Genomic DNA, 17,311 nt, shown 5'->3' on the forward strand with positions numbered 1-17,311 from the left:
TTATTCCTTGCTGAATTTTCTTTTAACTGCCTCTGAGTCACAGATAATGAGCTGACCTTGGTAATTATGCTGGATTTTGTGATATTTTACATGTTTGCCTCACTTGAAAGTGCTATTAAGATTGTAAGAAAGACTGTGAAAACAGTATCCTGATATGTCATAATCTTCAATAAGAGATTCTTCTATTTAAAAACTTGGCATTTCTGATAAAGCTTTCTGGGTGGCTCACACTCCATTCCTAAAGTAGCATTTGAAATTTGTTCCACGCTGTTTCTTGGGTTTGCATTCTTTTAAGCATCATTGATTTTTTAATTGATACTGTGTAATATTTCAACATTGTTTTTCATGCTGCAGAAAACACATCCAGCTTGTTCCTTGACATTCTTAAGATGGCCAGTACTAATTATGTATATTTGTATGTCTTTAATATGTTTGCCTCTTTTCCTAGTAGCTAAATCAGGCATGGGTAGGGAAAAGAAATAACAAAAAAAAAAAATCCTGTTACGAGCTGATAATTAACACAGCCATTTTATTCGACGTATTTTTCAAAGCGATTGTGGTGGGTCCTTGGTGCCGTGGTTTATTTAAGGAAAGGGGCTCTGGCTCTCTCCATGTGCTCGCTGAAGGCACTAGAGAGCGCTGTGATCTCACCAAAGCATCTGCCAGGGCTCAGCAAAAAAAAGCAGCCAGCAAAACCCAACATCCCTGAGCATCCCTTTGTGTGCGGCACTTTGAAAATGCTGCTTTCGCCTTACGCTTTTGAAGTAAAACCGTATCCATTCTAACCTTGAATTCCTTCGGAATAAAAAAAAAAAAAAAAGGAATGAGGAGCACGAAAAGAGAAACCATACTGAGATTTGAAGCGAGTAAGGTGAATTGTGTTAGGTGATTTTCTATAATTTGCCACCCAGGGAATGTGGATAGTGAAAGAATAACAAGCCTGACGTGTTCAGTGCAGGAATATATAGCAAACACCTCTCTAAAACTGGTCTAGCACATACAGGTCCTCAACATCTCTCTTTTCTTAGCAGTATGCCTCAGTTTATTTTATTGTTTTAAATATTAATTAAATGAAATAGTCATTTCATTTTTCTCAGTCAGCTTCCTTTAAATATGGCACAATGTATATCATGAGAATTTTGGTTTGATTTGGGAGGGGATTCAAGCTGATACTTTTCAGCCAGCAGGCTAAAAGGGAGAAAAAAATCACCTTTCATTACTGTTTTCCCTTCCTTAATATTTAGTAGAAATTATCTAGTGTAGTTGCTTATTTTCTATTTTATATCTGTGTTTCTTGCAATGGCATGTTTCTGTTGTTCTATAAACCCTCCATGTACTTTCCTAATATAAATAGTTACAGTTAATTCATTGTCCTGTGCAACACAACAAAGCAAATGCAAAATCACACTTCCTGCTATCAACAGTGTATTGATATCAGTTGCATCTGCTTAACCAGATATCAATAGTTATCACTATATCTGCTTAACCAGAGTTATCATTAGGAAAAATATAATTGTGTGCAGATAGTATGAAACCTGCAATCATTCTGAGTAATTGAGAGTTACCAGATTTCTGATTTTGAAATCCAAGCTCATCCTAGAAAAAGAAACCCACTGTATGTGGGTTTTTTGCAAATGCACAGTGAATTCAGCACAAAGATAAGACACAGATTGTGTTGTTGAGCCTGCACAGCATGGAAGTTGTCTGGGAGAGCAGACAGCTGCCATAAAAGTATGGGAGAGAATTTCCAATATATGTTTCCTTTTGGGTGTAGGATTTGGCTATATAACACAGAAAGTTCGTTATCACACACATCAGTTCCCTGCATAACCTCTGGTAAAATTTCAGCAGCTACCTGTGGAAACACATATATTACATCCTGCAGCCTAATTATTGCTGTAATTAGATGGGTAAATTATAAATTGGGGACAAATAAATGAGTGAAAATAATTCTGTGTTTGGATTCCAAGAACTGTGTTATTTTTCCTCCCAGGGAAAATTAGCAAAGTGTGCTGAGGTGCAGTTCTAGCAGTAACCCGTAAAGACAAATGAGTCTGAGCAGCAAAAGCAATGCAGCTCAAGCCTGCCAGCACAGTTACACAGCAAATTTCCTTTCATTTATTTCATGAGCAGATTCTCTGTCCTGCTTTCAGGATAGCTCAGATGGTTGGCATGGCTGCAACTCAAGGCCTTGAAAAAGTTGGGTGGAGGGGAATTCTTGCTTGTTGTACTTGATGCTGTGCTCTGATATTCTGAGTAGCCTCAAAGGGCACAGGAAAAAACAAGAGAAAATTATTTATTTGATGGAGTGACTACATTGGTGGACAAGGGAAAGATTACAGATGTCATTTATCTGGACTTCTGTAAAGCCTTTGACACAGTTAGACACAACATCCTTTTCCCCAAACTGGAGAGAGGTGGATTTAATGATGGGTAAGAAAATGGTCGGACAGTTGCATCCAGTGATGATCAACAACTCAAAGTCCTGATGGACAGCAGTGACAAGTGGTGTCTCCCAGGGGTCCTTGTTGGCACCAGTGTTATTAAATACCTTTGTTATTGACGTAGAGAGAGGCATTGAGTGCACCCTCAGCATATTTGCCGATGACACCAGGCTGGGTGGTGTGGTGGAGGACAGGATGCCATCCAGAGGGACCTGGACAAGCTGGAGAAGTTGGCCTGTGGGATCTCAGCACCTCAGGATGGAGGTGCAGAGAGGCCGAGACCACCCTTGGGGGGCTCGGGAATCCTGGAATGTTGCCAGAAGTGTCTGGTGGCAGGATTTTGATCCTACACAGGAGATGAGATCTGTATGAGGACTGGGAGGAATTCACTGGGTGAATGGTGAAGGGATAAGTTAGTTAAAATGTAAAACACAGGGTTTAGGATTTTGGTACAGGGGGGTCTAAAGAAGTAAGATGGAGGAATTGGGGCGTGTCCTGTCCTTCTTCTTCTTCTTCTTGGCCTCCATCTTCTGTGGTGGTGGTGGCACTTTGGGATTGGTCATTACTAAAAGTGCACCGGTTAATAAGGGTAGAAGGTATTGGGGAGAAATAGTAAATATTGTATACGTAACTTCGAGTATAAAGATAAGTGACCGCCCAGGGGGCTCGCAGTGTGCCCATGGCTGACTTGCTGTGCAGACCTCTGTCGGGCTGAAAGAAAATCTTTTAGATAAACAATTAATAAACACCGAGACCGAGACAAGATCAGAAGTCTCTCCTCGTTCTTTGAAGCGTCGGCTCTCCAAGGCCATCCCTGGGCCTTTCCAGGCCACCTAAACAGCAACAGCCAGAAAACCCTACATTGGCCCATTGTGCTCTCATGAGGTTTAATAGGACCAGGAGCAATGCTGCACCTGTGATGGGGCAAACCCTGATGTCACAGGCTGGGGGATGAACAGATTGAGAGCAGCCCTGCCCTGAAGGACTTGGGGGTGCTGGTGGATGGGGGGCTGGATGTGACCTGGTGTTGGGATCTCTAGCTGGTCAGAGTGACCCCGAGAAGAGTTCCAAAGTCTCTTTTCCCAGCTCGGAGCTTGAAGAAGGAGTCAGGGCTCTTCATTTCTCACTCTCAAGGTTGTTCATTGTACCTTATCTATAAAAAATTTTCTCCTGACCTGCTGAGATCAGCTCAGCAAGACAGTTCCAGGCACTCTGCCTGTCCCCGGGGTGATGTTATGTCTTTATACTAAAAACTACGTATACAATGTTTACAATTACTTCCCAATACCTATCACCTATGTTAGACAGTGAGCTTCTACTCTAAACCAATCTGTAAGTGCCACCATCACAGCAGAAGATGGAGGCCAAGAAGAAGAAGAAGGGGAAAGCCTGGACACACCCAATTCCCTCCATCTTGCCTCCTGAACCCCCATACCAAAAACCCTAAAATCTACTTTTCCACCCTATGATAACTTCACTATTATCCTCCCTAAACTGTTGTGGCTTGCTGATTTTCATACAAGGTTGGTAATTTGCTCCATGGGTCATAATCAAAACCACAGGGGCATTCTGGGCTCTGTGCCAGGGTCTCTGAGCCCCCTGGCAGGGGTCTTGGCCATCCTGGACAGCCAGAGGGATCTCCTGGGTGCTGACAACCTGGCCACGTGTGCTGGCAGCCCAGAGGGCCAAACGTGTCCTGGGCTGTGTCAGGAGCACCGTGGGCAGCAGGGCAGGAGGGGATTCTGCCCTGCTGGGATCCCAGCTGGAATATTGCATCCAGCTCTGGGCTCCAGCACAGGAAGGACAGGGAGCTGCTGGGGCCAGATCAGAGGAGGCCTCCAAGATGATCTGAGGGATGGATAACCACTGCTATGAGGAAAGGCTGAGAGGGTTGGGATTGCTCAGTCTGGAAAGGAGAAGGCTTTGAGGTGACTTAATTTTTGTCTTTCAGTTCCTGAAGGAAGCCTGGAAAAAAGCTGGAGACGGACTTTTTTACAAGGGCCTGTAGTGACAGGATAAGGGGGAATGGCTTCAAACTGAAAGAGGAGATTTAGGTGAAATATTAGGAAGGAATTCTTCCCTGTGAGGTTGGTGAGGCACAGGCTGCCCAGAGGAGCTGTGGATGACCCATCCCCAGAAATGTTTAAGGCCAGGTTGGATGGGGCTTTGAGCAACCTGGTCTAGTGCAAGATATCCCTGCCCATGGCAAAGGGGTTGAAAAAGAATGACCTTTAAGGTCCATTCCAACACAAACCATTTTGTAGTCCTTGCTCCTCTCTGTTGCCAAAGAAATGTTGTCTCCCTGTTTCAGGCTGTGAGTTTTACAATGTCTATGATGCCTCTTCCCTCTCCACGTATTTTTTTTTTCAGTGTGGTATGGGAAACTGTAGTTCTGTCAGAAATTATTTTATTTTATAAGTACTTGAAGATGCATGATCTGCTTCCGAGGAGGAGGACATCCTCAAGCACACTTTATATCTACTTACCTACCAGGGTTTAATCTTCCTCTTGCTTCTCTCCTACACATATAGGCAGTATTTTAATCCCCAGAGCTTTCACACACTTTTTTAAACAGCAGGCATAAAAAACCCTGCAAAATTCAATCAGAATTCCCTTGGCATACCCATCAGAAAATTAAAATATTTTAGCATTTTAATTGTTTATAAATTGAAATTAGAACCTAAGATATTGTACTCTTACCAAACAAGAAGGTAAAGACTGCTGCAGTTATTTTAAATGGAACAATTAGTTACAAACTTTTATATGAGTTGGTAGTTTCAGTACTTCAGTATCCAATCCAATTTGAAACTTTACAGATTACAGAATATATTCACAGATATGCTGTATCCTCTAAGATGATCTGCAGTCATCCTAATCTTGATATTGGGCTAACTATATATATATATTTTTAGAAGGAAATCACCATTCTGGAAAAAACCCTGCAGAGCTCAGCATTTATGGGTTAACTTTTGCTGCCTGTGCATCATTTCATTTGTCCAGACCTGTTTTTTTGAACTGACATTCATAATTTCAACTTGTCTCACTGTCATCATCTTTCATGTGGCCTTCCCAAATGTCAGTTTTAGAGCCCATTGTCAGTCATATGTTATTCCTGGGCTGTTATATCACTGCATCCTCAAAAAATGCTATTCCTATTAGAGCACACATCAGAATCAGCCTACTTGGATTAAAATAACCTGTCTAGATCTCTTGCTGTCTGTTTTACTTTTATTTCTGTATCTCTTCACTGGCCCCTAGATTCCTTTATTCTTTTGAGATAGGGCTGCTGCTTTTATCTATGTTTGCTTTTCCATTTGCTGTTTTGTCCAGTACTGTGAAAACAGACTAGACTGAAGCACCTGAAAGAAAAGTAGTTCTATTAATTTCTGGTATCACCAGTGATTTTTCAAATGCATCAAATTAGAGTTCTTCAATGTGCATAAAGATTTGCTTGGCAATTAATTCATCCTTGTAAACTTTGAATGCAATTAACTAAATTATCAGTAGATCTACTAGCCTGGCATATTCATTGATGATTTGCAATAGTCCCTTAATCTATTGATATTTCATTTGCCTGTCAAAGCAGGTTATTCATGCTGAGCTAAATTAATCTTGATCATAATGAAACAGGAATTCCTGTTTCAGCAGTGGAAATTGAAGCTGTTTTAATTTCATGTAATATTTCTCTCTGTTGTTTTATACTGAGGCAATTATTATTGTTGCCTCATTATATGATTTTTCTCTACATTGCAAGGTCTCCATCAACAGCAGTGATCCTTTACATTTTTATCACTAGGGAAACAAAACTTTTAGAAGCACAGAACATTTTACAAATGAGCAAGTATTAATGCTTAAATTTCTCAAATAATCATGCCTGAGCTAAATGTAATGACCTTGCCAGTGGGCTGTGAATTCTTCATGCAGAAATAATGTTCTGTTCCAAATACAGAGTTCCAAGTATTGTCAACAGCAAATAGATCTTCCCAGTGTGACCTATTGGAGTAGACAATGGCAAATGCAGCTTTGTCTTCATGATAGTGAAGGAAAGCAGGCTCTGCACAGAGGAAAAACAAGGGACTTAGAACTCTTCTTTGGAATCTTCCTATGTAGCAAAGTTCTAGGAGTAGATAACAATAGGTCATTGGACAACCTGGTCCAATGGGAATTCCTTTATCCTCCTTTTTTTACCACTTTTCACACGCTGCTTCTAAACAATGCCGTCTACAAGGTTGTGAAAATAATTTTGGTAGTGCTAAGCCTTCAGAAATTGTATCCAAATTACCAAAATTATAAGATGGGGTAAAAAAATTGAAAATCTATTCCAGTAGTTCTAGGTTAAATAAAGATATTCTAGAGCTTGTACTGTGAAGTCAACAACAATGCAATAATCTGTCAGATCAGTTCATGTTGAAAAGGTTTTTGTTTTCTGCCTCTTTTCTCCTGTTCTCAGTCTTTCATACCTATGTGACTGGATAGATTTGCCTTCATTCCTACAGTTGTTTGACATGCAGGTTATTCCTGCTGGTAATTGTGGAATTTCTTTCAAGCCTTTCTGGAGCACCAAGTAAAAGTTATGTTAAGAATTATACAGGAAACATAGTTGCTCTTAAAACTTACAAAAACCTCTGCATATTTAGCATAAATATGCATCCACTGCATCCTAGCCCCCCCACAGATACACAGAGTGAAGAAGCACATCCTAAATTTGCCTTAAAATGTGCTGCTGTGAACCCTCATTAACCTTGGTATTTTAACTGAGCAATCCTTTTTGCAAAAGGGCAGCTCCGTGGAATATCCTCAGAGTCTGAATGTGATTGTCTTGATCAGAAGAAATCTCATATAAAAATTACTCTCTGCCAGCCTGCATTCCAAACGAGTGTCCAGCATCTCGGCTGGTCGGTAGCTTTATGTGGAGCTCTAGCCAAAGGAAGAGTTTTGCAGATGATGATCTCTGAGGTCTAGTAGGTTTGTTGGAAAGAGGAATTCTTCACTATTTCAGGAGCAAGCTCTGCTATAAGAGCATGTGTTGGCTGATAAAGCAGAGAATGAAAAAATTAGAGCAGGAGGAAGGGAGATCTGAATATACTGTGCCATGCAAATGCCAGCTTTGTTAGATTCTGTCTGTTTTTGAGGTGTGTGTAATCTCCAGAAGTGGTCAGAACAGGAAAGAAATGAAGGACATTTGATGTGCTTGAATGGCTCACCTCTGCACCACAGCCACCCCCTGATGCAGAGTAATTGGCCCAGCATTGATTATGTGGGAGATGGATTGCCACGCACATTTATATGGCAATTAGATTTTATTATTTACCATTTAACATGCATCACCAACTTTGCTCACAGTCCATTGCACAAGCAGACTGCTTTGGTTTTACATCTGTTTAATCTTTTTCAATGCCGGTGCTCTTCATCTAGTCATTAGTGGGGGTAAAAACAAGCAAAGAGAAATAGAGCAACTGGGACTCTGAGGAATATTATTGTCAAGGAAATGTTAAATGTTTTTATGTGACCGTTTCTTGTGAGGAAAATAATTGTTTTTGAGAACAGAATTTTTGGGGAAATGGTGGATTTTAGTCTGGAGAAGTCTTCAGATGTAAATACTTACTTCTTGAATACCTCCTTTTGTCTATTCAATGCTTATCTCCTGAGGATGTTGTTTGTGTTTGCTGTTTCTCACACACACCAGCACTCCCCATGACACAGCTTTATTTGCCTGTGAAACATGGGCACATTTCTGTCATCCCTGAGCAGCACTAAACTGAGTTGAAAATTGTAATAAGAATGAAATCTGAGCACTGAGAGGTGAGTGCAGAATTGGACAGTGAATCTGTGGGATCTCAGCACCTCAGGACGGAGGTGCAGAGTGGCCGAGACCACCCTTGGGGGGCTCTGGAGTCCTGGAATGTTGCCAGAAGTGTCTGGTGGCTGGACTTTGATCCTACACAGGAGACGACACCTGTATGAGGATGGGAGGATTTCACTGGGTGAATGGTGAAGGGATAAGTTAATTAGAGTGTAAGACACAGGGTTTAGGATTTCTGTACAGGGGGGTCTAAAGAAGTAAGATGGAGGGATTGGGGCGTGTCCTGTTCTTCTTCTTCTTCTTCTTCTTCTTCTTGGCCTCCATCTTCTGTGGTGATGTTGGCACTTTGGGATTGGTTATTACTAGAAGTGCACCGGTTAATAAGGGTAAAAGGTATTGGGGAAAAATAATAAATATTGTGTACGTAACTTTGAGTATAAAGATAGGTGACCGCCCCGGGGGCTCTCAGTGTGCCCATGGCTGGCTTGCTGTGCAGACCTCTGTTGGGCCGAAAGAAAATCTTTTAGATAAACAATTAATAAACACCGAGACCGAGAAAAGATCTGAAGCCTCTTCTCGTCCTTTGAAGCGTCAGCTGTCCAAGGCCACCCCTGGGCCTTTCCAGGCCACCTAAACAGCCGAGAAACCGACATGAATCCAGCAGAGCATAAGGAATAGTTTCTTGGCAGAGGAATATTTGTGGAACTGTGGACAGTCTTCAATGTAGTTCTGAGTAGTGTGATGGAATCAGGAGATTGGAGGTAGAGCAGCACCTGTATCCTTATTGTGGACTGCCATGGGAATTGGTGGCAAGTGAAAACTGAAGGATGCTGTTCCTGGTGCACCTATAAACTGTAAATTCTTTCTGGTTCTTGCCAGAATTCTCCTTGCCTTTTTTTTTTTTTTTTTCCTGTCAGTGTGGACTACAGGGCACTGCTACAGTGAAATTGTAAAAAGAACAGTAAAGTATCACTCAAAGGAAGAAATATCTTCAAAGTTCAATTCTCTTGACAAATAACTACAATATGCACTATTGTGCCAATAAGTGTGCCTAAAGAAAACTCACAATGTCAGCATTTCAGTGCTGGTGTTTTCTTTTTTTTTTTTTTCTCTTTCCCTAATACATTTAATGGTGTATTCAGGCAAGATACTGAAAGCAGTGTAGAATTGGGGTGAAAAGATCAGTTTCTATATTCCTTCCCAAAAGAGTGACTTGCTAACCTAGAAATGCTTCTTTATTTTTTTTCCTTTTCATTTGCCTGTAAACATTTTGCCTTGTTTGGTTATCAGTATAGGGAATGTGAAAGATGAAAGCTACCACCTGTCACATCACAAAGCAGCCTCTTGCCTGAAGTATTTGAAAGGACAGATACCTCAGCAGAGCCTGGACAAGTAAACTAGCCACCCTTTCCCTCCTTAGGTGAGAGAGGGTCTAAAAGTGAAAGAATTCATCACTCCAATAGGAAAAATATTTGAAAAGACTATTTTTCTTAAAAAAAAAAATCACATCAAAACCAAAAGACATCAACAACAGATCAATACTGAAACTACAGAACGGACTCTTTGAAGTGAGTAAGTGGACATAAAACACTAAGTTTTCATTTTCATGTCTTGCCTCAAGTGCCCTGCCTTGCAAGTGGTAGACAAAATCCAGTCATGCTTTGCTCTAGTAGCAAGCAGGCCTGTGAATGCACAGCAAAGTGCATATTCTCTGCTGCAAAGGGGGTTTGAAAAGCCATATGCTGGAGCGTATGCGCTGCAGAAGCTGTGTGGATGCAGCATTTAAGCCTTTGTCAACAGTTCTTCTGTTTATTAGTGGGCTATGATCACAGCAGGCTTCTTGGTTTATGGGGGAAAAAAAAGAGCAATTATGTCTCATCAATGTTTTTTTAAGAAGCAGACATTTTTTTAATATGGAACGAAGAGCAAATGTTTACTCAGGGTTGATGAAGGTGAGGAGAGACTCTGGAATGACCACTCACCCACCATTCAGGCTCAGTTCCTTTTCTAAAGTGTGTACTGAAATTTGAAATAAAAATCTCTACTGTTCTCTGCCTATTGCCCAAAGTAAAGGTGCAAAAGGTGATTTTGTACGCTGAGGAGGTGAGAAGGTCATCAGGGCCAAGTAGGCTCCCATATTTCAGTGAGTGTCAAAGACATCTGAAAGCCTGCCTGACATTTCCATTTGAGACAACAGCCCTTGTCTGGTGACCAGACACCAGAACAGGTTTCTGTTCTTTCAGCCAGTGCTAAATATTCAGCTTGTATAGAGCAATTTATTTTCACAATTCAGTTGCCTTAAAGATACCATGAGTTGGGATTGTGTGGGTCGTCCTGGGATGAGTTGCACCATGAAGTTTGTAGTACATTTATTAAGATACTACAAAGTGATTTCTATTGATGTGTTAAGGGCAGCTCATCTGTTTTAGGAGGGACTGGAATAAAGAGAACACTTTTTTTTCTTTTGAGATTAGACTTTCCCTATGGCATTTCTCAGTCTTTGCAGTCCTCCTTTGTCTTTGCCTGCCTGAGGGAAGACGCTGTTTTATGCTTGATCATTTTGAGCTAGCATATTTGGAGAAAAGTGTGCCTGACACCTTGGCTTCACCACAGCCAGATGTTCCTTTGTATTTTTGTGTGTCATATGAAGGAATTGTGGAGATGCCTGCTGTGTTTTCAGAATCCACCACGGTATGCCAGGGCCATCCATCTCCTTCCTGGGGAGTAACACCACCCTAGTACACCACAGAAGCACTCTCAATCCTAGCCATGGTAGTGATTTAGTGCAATGTGACATTAGAAACATGACAAAGCAACTTCTTCCAAAAGGAAAGAGAAATTAGGACAACAGCTGAAAGTACTTTTAAAACCAGCAGCCCAACAAGAGATTGGGGGAGACAATGTCTGCTCTTGGAGAGCATGATGCATTTGAAGATGCTTTTTTTCAGGCATATAAAAATATTCCAGAGATATTGTCTTTATGAATTATGAAAAAGTCAAGCCACAATTCCTTCCACTGCTGTATTTCCTCCTTATTTTTCTTTTATTTTAGTCATACATAGGGCCATATTTGAATTAACAGTTTTCCTTTCTTGTCAGCAAAGGTGCTCAAGAAATGAACACCAGATATGTACACAAAGCACTCAGATTTAGGAGAGTAAACAAGTCCAGCTATGTTCTGGCTAAACTACTTGTTGCCTGATGTCACAAATCTTCTGTATCAAACTGCTGCTGGTTTGTTAAGGGGTCCAGGTGCACCAGTCACACCTGAGCAGCATTCTTATGTTGTTACCACCATAAACACATGGAAAACAATTCCCTCTCTACTGATGTTTGAAGACAATGGTAGCTGTTAAATGAAGTTAATAGTTTTTGCCCACCAGCATATATCATGTAAGAATTCTCAGGAATGGAGAAAAGGAGAAAAATCAGTGAAGTGACCTGTCAGCAATGTCACTACTGACAGATAATAACACTTAATAACTGCTGTTAGCTAGTCAGAAAATAGAACAGCATCTTCAATCTTTGTTTCACATTTCTTTGGTTTAGCATTTGCAAAGTTCTTATTTTGAAGAAATGCAGAGGCTTGGGATAAAAAAAGATGAGCTATTACAGGAGGACTTGGCATTTGTTTTACCAACAGTTGTGTGTGACTCACTGTTGTGTGGTGCTCTATGTGCTTTTGCATAAGTGTGATTCCAATAATGAATACATTGAGAACTCGGGTTAATTTATTAGCTAGCAATTTGTTTCTGTGTTAAATTTACTTGTTGTTAAAGCACAAATCAGCTCTAAATCAGGAAAGAGATTAATAGGTGTAAATAGGGAAGATCCTGTGGGAATAACTGAGGATCTGCAGAACCTGTAAAAGATGCAGATTAAACCCACTAAAATCTTCTCTTTAGGAGTTCTTATGGCATAACTGAGCAGTGCCATCATTGCCATGAGCAGGTCTAGCTCTGAAAGTGCTGATTCCTCTGGCCTGCCATGCACACCTTTTTTTTCCTTTTTTTTTTTTTTTTCTTTTTGCCTCAGAAAAACAAAGGGAGGAGACAATCCTCCCGCTCCAAAAAAAAAAAAAAAAAAAAGAAAAAGATATATCTGTGCACTGACTCTGAATACAAGGAAAAAGAGAAAGTTGTGAGATCTGCTCTCAAGTAAATTGCTTTATTTGAGGCTTTTCTAGTGATCTGAAGGAAATCTTGGGTCACTCTATTACCTCACCTCTTTCTTTACTACCTGCCACTTTGCCTATGACAATTGGCATATATTTTACGTAAATTTGCCATTTTCCTTTAGAAATTAAAGAAAATCAGGATTAATATGAGAAAAATAAGATGTTTTCAGGGACACACTTAAAAATCAAACTGAACTTTACAAGATAACATGTACAAGGAAGGCAGCAGCTGAACTTTAGTTCCAGAAATGATGGTTTCACATTTTCAGTGGGTAGCAGTGTAGCATTAGTGTTGCATTTAGGCTCCAGCCAGTTTACACAGTGTCATAAGCTTGTACTATTGATCTGATGAACTTTCTTCATGAAATAACTTGTGTGTAATTCACACCTGTAAGTGGGCAGCTGCACAACAAGGGATTTGCTCTGGAATAAAATTTCCAGTAGTGAAGCTGCACTTACATAAGTGAGAAAGGGAATTTGTATTGCACTATGTTGAGTCCTCTGATGTCTTTTAGTTGGAACAGGGAAAATCTTTTATCTTTTCTGAATATCTGTCATCACATGTTTGACGTAAAATTTAATTAACAGTATTTCCTGCAATCCTGTCTTGCCTGAAAGTCTAATGGATTGAGTTTTGTTGCAAACCATTTCCTCATAGGGACGAACATGGAAGTAGCATGTGATTAACTGAAATAAAAGTAACAATACAAACATTTTGTGATGGCAGATAAAGATGGAAGATTTCTTTTTTTTTTTTAATTAACTAACTTTAAAACAAAAATAAAAATCTGATATTTAATTCCAGAGCTTTGCAAAATTTTGTGTCTGAGAGAAAGTGCTTTTCATGCCAGCAGCAGCAAACTCAAAACACATATGGTATTAAACATTTGATATTAAATCTGGGAAGATTACCTCATAGTCATAAAAATACTTTTATATACTTTATAAAAGGTGAAGTCTAATAGTCAGTATGGCTGCTCAATGCGTAAGATATGTGTTTGTGTTTTAGGTGTGAACTACATCCACATTTGATTTTGAAAAGCAGAACTCAAAGGTATTTTGGACATCAATGAAATTGAAATATTACCCAGAACATGTATTTGTAAAAATTGTATCTTTAATAATATAAATTTATCAGTTTAATTATCAGCACTCTTAAGGTACTGTAAGTAAGCTGTAGGGGTGCAGCTTATTTAGACTCAATAAATTGTACTTCACTGCACATGATACCTATTTGGCAATGCTCCAGTGTATACTTCCAGGAGAAAATATTCAGAGTTCTAGTTTATATGTTGGCACACTGACCTGGATTTCTGCTAGCCATCCATCATAACTGGCAGCTACTGCATGATTGTATATTGCAATATCAATGGGTTCGAGAGTTGGATATCAGGAATTAGCAGGGGATCAATCTGAAAGGTTGTGGTTTTAAAGATGTAACTAATCACAGAATAAAAAGGGTTGCTTGGACAGTATATTTTTAAAAAGGGGTTACACATGTCATGTGCAATAGATCAAGTTTAAATTTTTTATCATATAAGTGATTTTCTTAATACTATTCTCTGGAATGGTTTCCCTCTTTTAAGTCTATTTGGATCAGTTGAGATGAATTATCTCTCTATTCTGAGCTGGCAGTGACTGAAGGCACAAAACTTCAGGAAAACTGGAAAGGTTTTGCTCTGTAGATGCCCTGGCTGAGAAAAAGATGAAGAACCTTTATCATGACACAAGTGTTTTATCTTTGTTTTCAGTTCAGCAGATTGAAAAAATGCAGGAATCTTTCTGCTGTGAATGAATTAGATTCCATTTGTGGTAACAGATGGATCACCATATTTTAATCTGTTATGTTTAATCTCATGCTTGTGAGATTTACAATGTACCTCAGAGCTCTAGAAGAAAGCACGATCTTATTTTCCAAATTATTTACATAGAATGGATAAAGTTTGAGGTGTCTTAATATATGATGCTACCAAGGTTGCTAAGACTTCTGGTTGGTTTGCTTATAAATTCTATATGTTGATAAGCATTTTCCTAAGCATGTTCCATTTTCTCTTTATTTCACAAATTCAAATGCTGTTGAATTTTAGGGATGATACGTGGTGGCTCAAGATTTTTCTCAGTCTTACAGACATTTATTCATTTCAGGTTATTTCCTCACAGGTAAACTGTAAACCATTATAAACAGCACTAAATTGCAGTCTCTTTCAAACAAGAAATATGCCAGGAGAAGCAGTAAAAGGTGTTATCTGTGATTTATACCAATCAGAGGGAGATTAAAATTAGCCCCATGGGGTAGTGACAATAGTACATTCTGAAAAAGCTGCCTACAAAGCTCAGAAATCACTTAGGAAATCAACAATTTTACATTTGAAGTCATGCAGAAACACTCTTTGTCACTAGAGCACCTGGTCTTGTGGCCTAGGCTCCAAAATCAGCCGGACTGGGGGTTGTTCTGGAAAGCACAATGTAGATTAGAATGTATATTCAGATAAACTGCCACAAATTTGTGCTGGTAAACAAAATACAGTCATCAATGAGGATTTAATGCCTGGTTAAACCTGCAGGCTGACACTTGAGGCATACTTAGGGAGGTTCTTATGGTGATGTTGGGTTGAAAGGTGACTGTTCTGTCTGCCAGACACACCCAACACATGAAAGGAATGTAGAGCCTGAATTGTTTTAAAACAAAAAAGCATTCTTCCCTCAGGTGTTGAAGAGGAAAGTTAGAGTTATGTTCTTCCAAAGTAAGTCTGTCACAGAGCTAGGAATTACTTGAAGGGAGAAAAGCCCTGGTTTTCAGTCCTGGATAAGTTGCCTGAGGTTCATCACAGCAAGCTATTTGTTATAGGTGTCTGCCATTAGAATAATTTTTTGGCAAGAAAATTCCATTTGCTCAGTTTTCATATTGCTGTTTTAAGGCATCTAACTCCCCTTGCTGCCACATGAGTTTCAGTGGGAACAGCTGATCATTCTGCTGTTTAACAATGGTGTCTCCAAGTTTCTCCTTTCATGTGTCCCTCAATCTTTTATTCCTTGGTGTACTTCTGGAAAGATGATTCCGGATTCATGGACTTCAGGTGGATCCTGTTTCCTTTTATCTCACTGTGCTGTGTCCACCACTGGCATGATCTGTGCCCAGCCTCCCTGAATATTGAACAAATTACATATAAATTATATGAACAATTGTGCCAGTGCTAGATGAGTTTCTAGATGGGGATTCTGTGATTTAATTCTCCTCTCTGCAATAGATGCATGTTTCCTGAACACGTCAGCTGGCACATGGAAAGCTTGCCCAAGTACTTCCAAGTAATCAGCCATGCAAATTTGAAGTCTACATTTACATTTGAAAAAACACAGTCCTGAAATGCTTACGTGTAGTATCTTACACGTTACCAGTGTTTATTTTCTTCTACATTTATTTCAAAGAATGTTTTTTTGATGTATCTGTCGTTCAGCACAAAAAGGCCAGAAGATCAAGCGGGTCAAAGGTTCTGCTGGTTCTTTTTTTGTATCTAATATTTGTTTCTCCTCACCAGGTGATTTGTATATTGGAGGAGTGGCCAAAGAAATGTTTAAATCCCTGCCCAAGCTGGTGCATGCAAAGGAGGGCTTCCAAGGCTGCCTTGCATCAGTTGACTTGAACGGACGCCTCCCTGACCTCATCTCAGATGCTCTCTTCTGCAATGGGCAAATAGAGAGAGGATGTGAAGGTATTAAATATGCTGGTTTTGTTGTTTTTTAATATGCTGGTTTTGTTGTTTTTTGGGTTTTTTTTATACATATATATATATATATATATCATAGTGAAAGTACTGTGCCAATCCTGCAGGGCTTTTTTGATATTTACACTCCATATATCAAGAGTCTATATTTTACCTGCTTCTAATTGATCTTGCTTCGCCCCTTCTTACATAAAGGCTGTGTTTTTTAGTATTATGAGGACAGGCATATGCCTGCCCTAAAGCACAGAGATTAATCTGAGAACAGGAGTTAACTTCAGAATGTTAAATGTAGGTTCCTTACTTCCCAATAGCAAGATTTTTTTACATGTCTTTTGTTTACTACTGATGTGTTTTAATTAATGATAACAACAGTAACAATTAGCTTCGGTGAAGTTCTTTATATCTTCATAACACTCAGGCATTAGTTACTGCTGAGACATTAACTAAGTAATTCCAATTTTAAAGCAGACATTTTGAGTTGGTTAATTCGAGGCTAATTTATGAAAATTTTTAATACCAATCTTCTATCTTCTGTATTTTTGCTCACCCCTTAAATTAGTATTGATACGAACCTCTCTATCTGAAATCAGTAACAGACAAATATGTTTTATCTCAAAGTATTATGTCCTTATTGACTCATCTGGTATATCATGAAATTTAAGTGAGGACAGAATTAGAAGAAGTGTATTTCTAATTCAGGAATGTCAATCTCTAGCTATTTTTCCAGCTGTCATTTGATCCCACATTATTTTTACTATGGTTTATGGAATAATTTGAATACATTTTCTGTCCCTGCACATCTAATTTATTCACATAATTCTGGATTTTGTGTTTATGTTCAATTTTATATGTTCTCCCTTCTCTCAAGTGCCATTCTTCTCTGGACAGAAATATGTGTAAATGGCATTATAAAATTTATTTCAAGTTGAAATCTTAATGCTTTTGATATCAAGTTTGTTAAGTATACAAACTGACATTGTAAAAATCCAAGGAGAGATGGGGGTTCCTCAAGTTTTAGGAGATAAAGCTTCCTCGTGGATAAAGTCTCTCTCCTCTTTTTTTGTGCCTACAGAGCATTTGGACAAGTGGAACATTTTTGTTCTTTACCTGCTACTTTAAGTTAGATACTTTAAGTTCTATTGTTAGTATATAGAAACAGACAGTA

The 17,311-nt window shown here is 39.3% G+C and overlaps 1 protein-coding gene across 8 annotated transcripts in view; it reads left to right on the forward strand.

Annotated features, from left to right (window-relative positions):
- Nucleotides 1–17,311, forward strand: part of NRXN1 (neurexin 1) — a 676,210-nt gene that overhangs the window by 317,476 nt on the left and 341,423 nt on the right. For all 8 annotated transcript variants that reach the window (XM_058802359.1, XM_058802360.1, XM_058802364.1 and 5 more), the window contains one exon: nucleotides 15,961–16,134. In XM_058802359.1, the coding sequence (XP_058658342.1) occupies nucleotides 15,961–16,134 (174 nt within the window). The remainder of the gene's footprint in view (nucleotides 1–15,960; nucleotides 16,135–17,311) is intronic.

This window comes from Ammospiza caudacuta, chromosome 3, assembly GCF_027887145.1.
Source record: "Ammospiza caudacuta isolate bAmmCau1 chromosome 3, bAmmCau1.pri, whole genome shotgun sequence".
NCBI lineage: Eukaryota > Metazoa > Chordata > Aves > Passeriformes > Passerellidae > Ammospiza > Ammospiza caudacuta.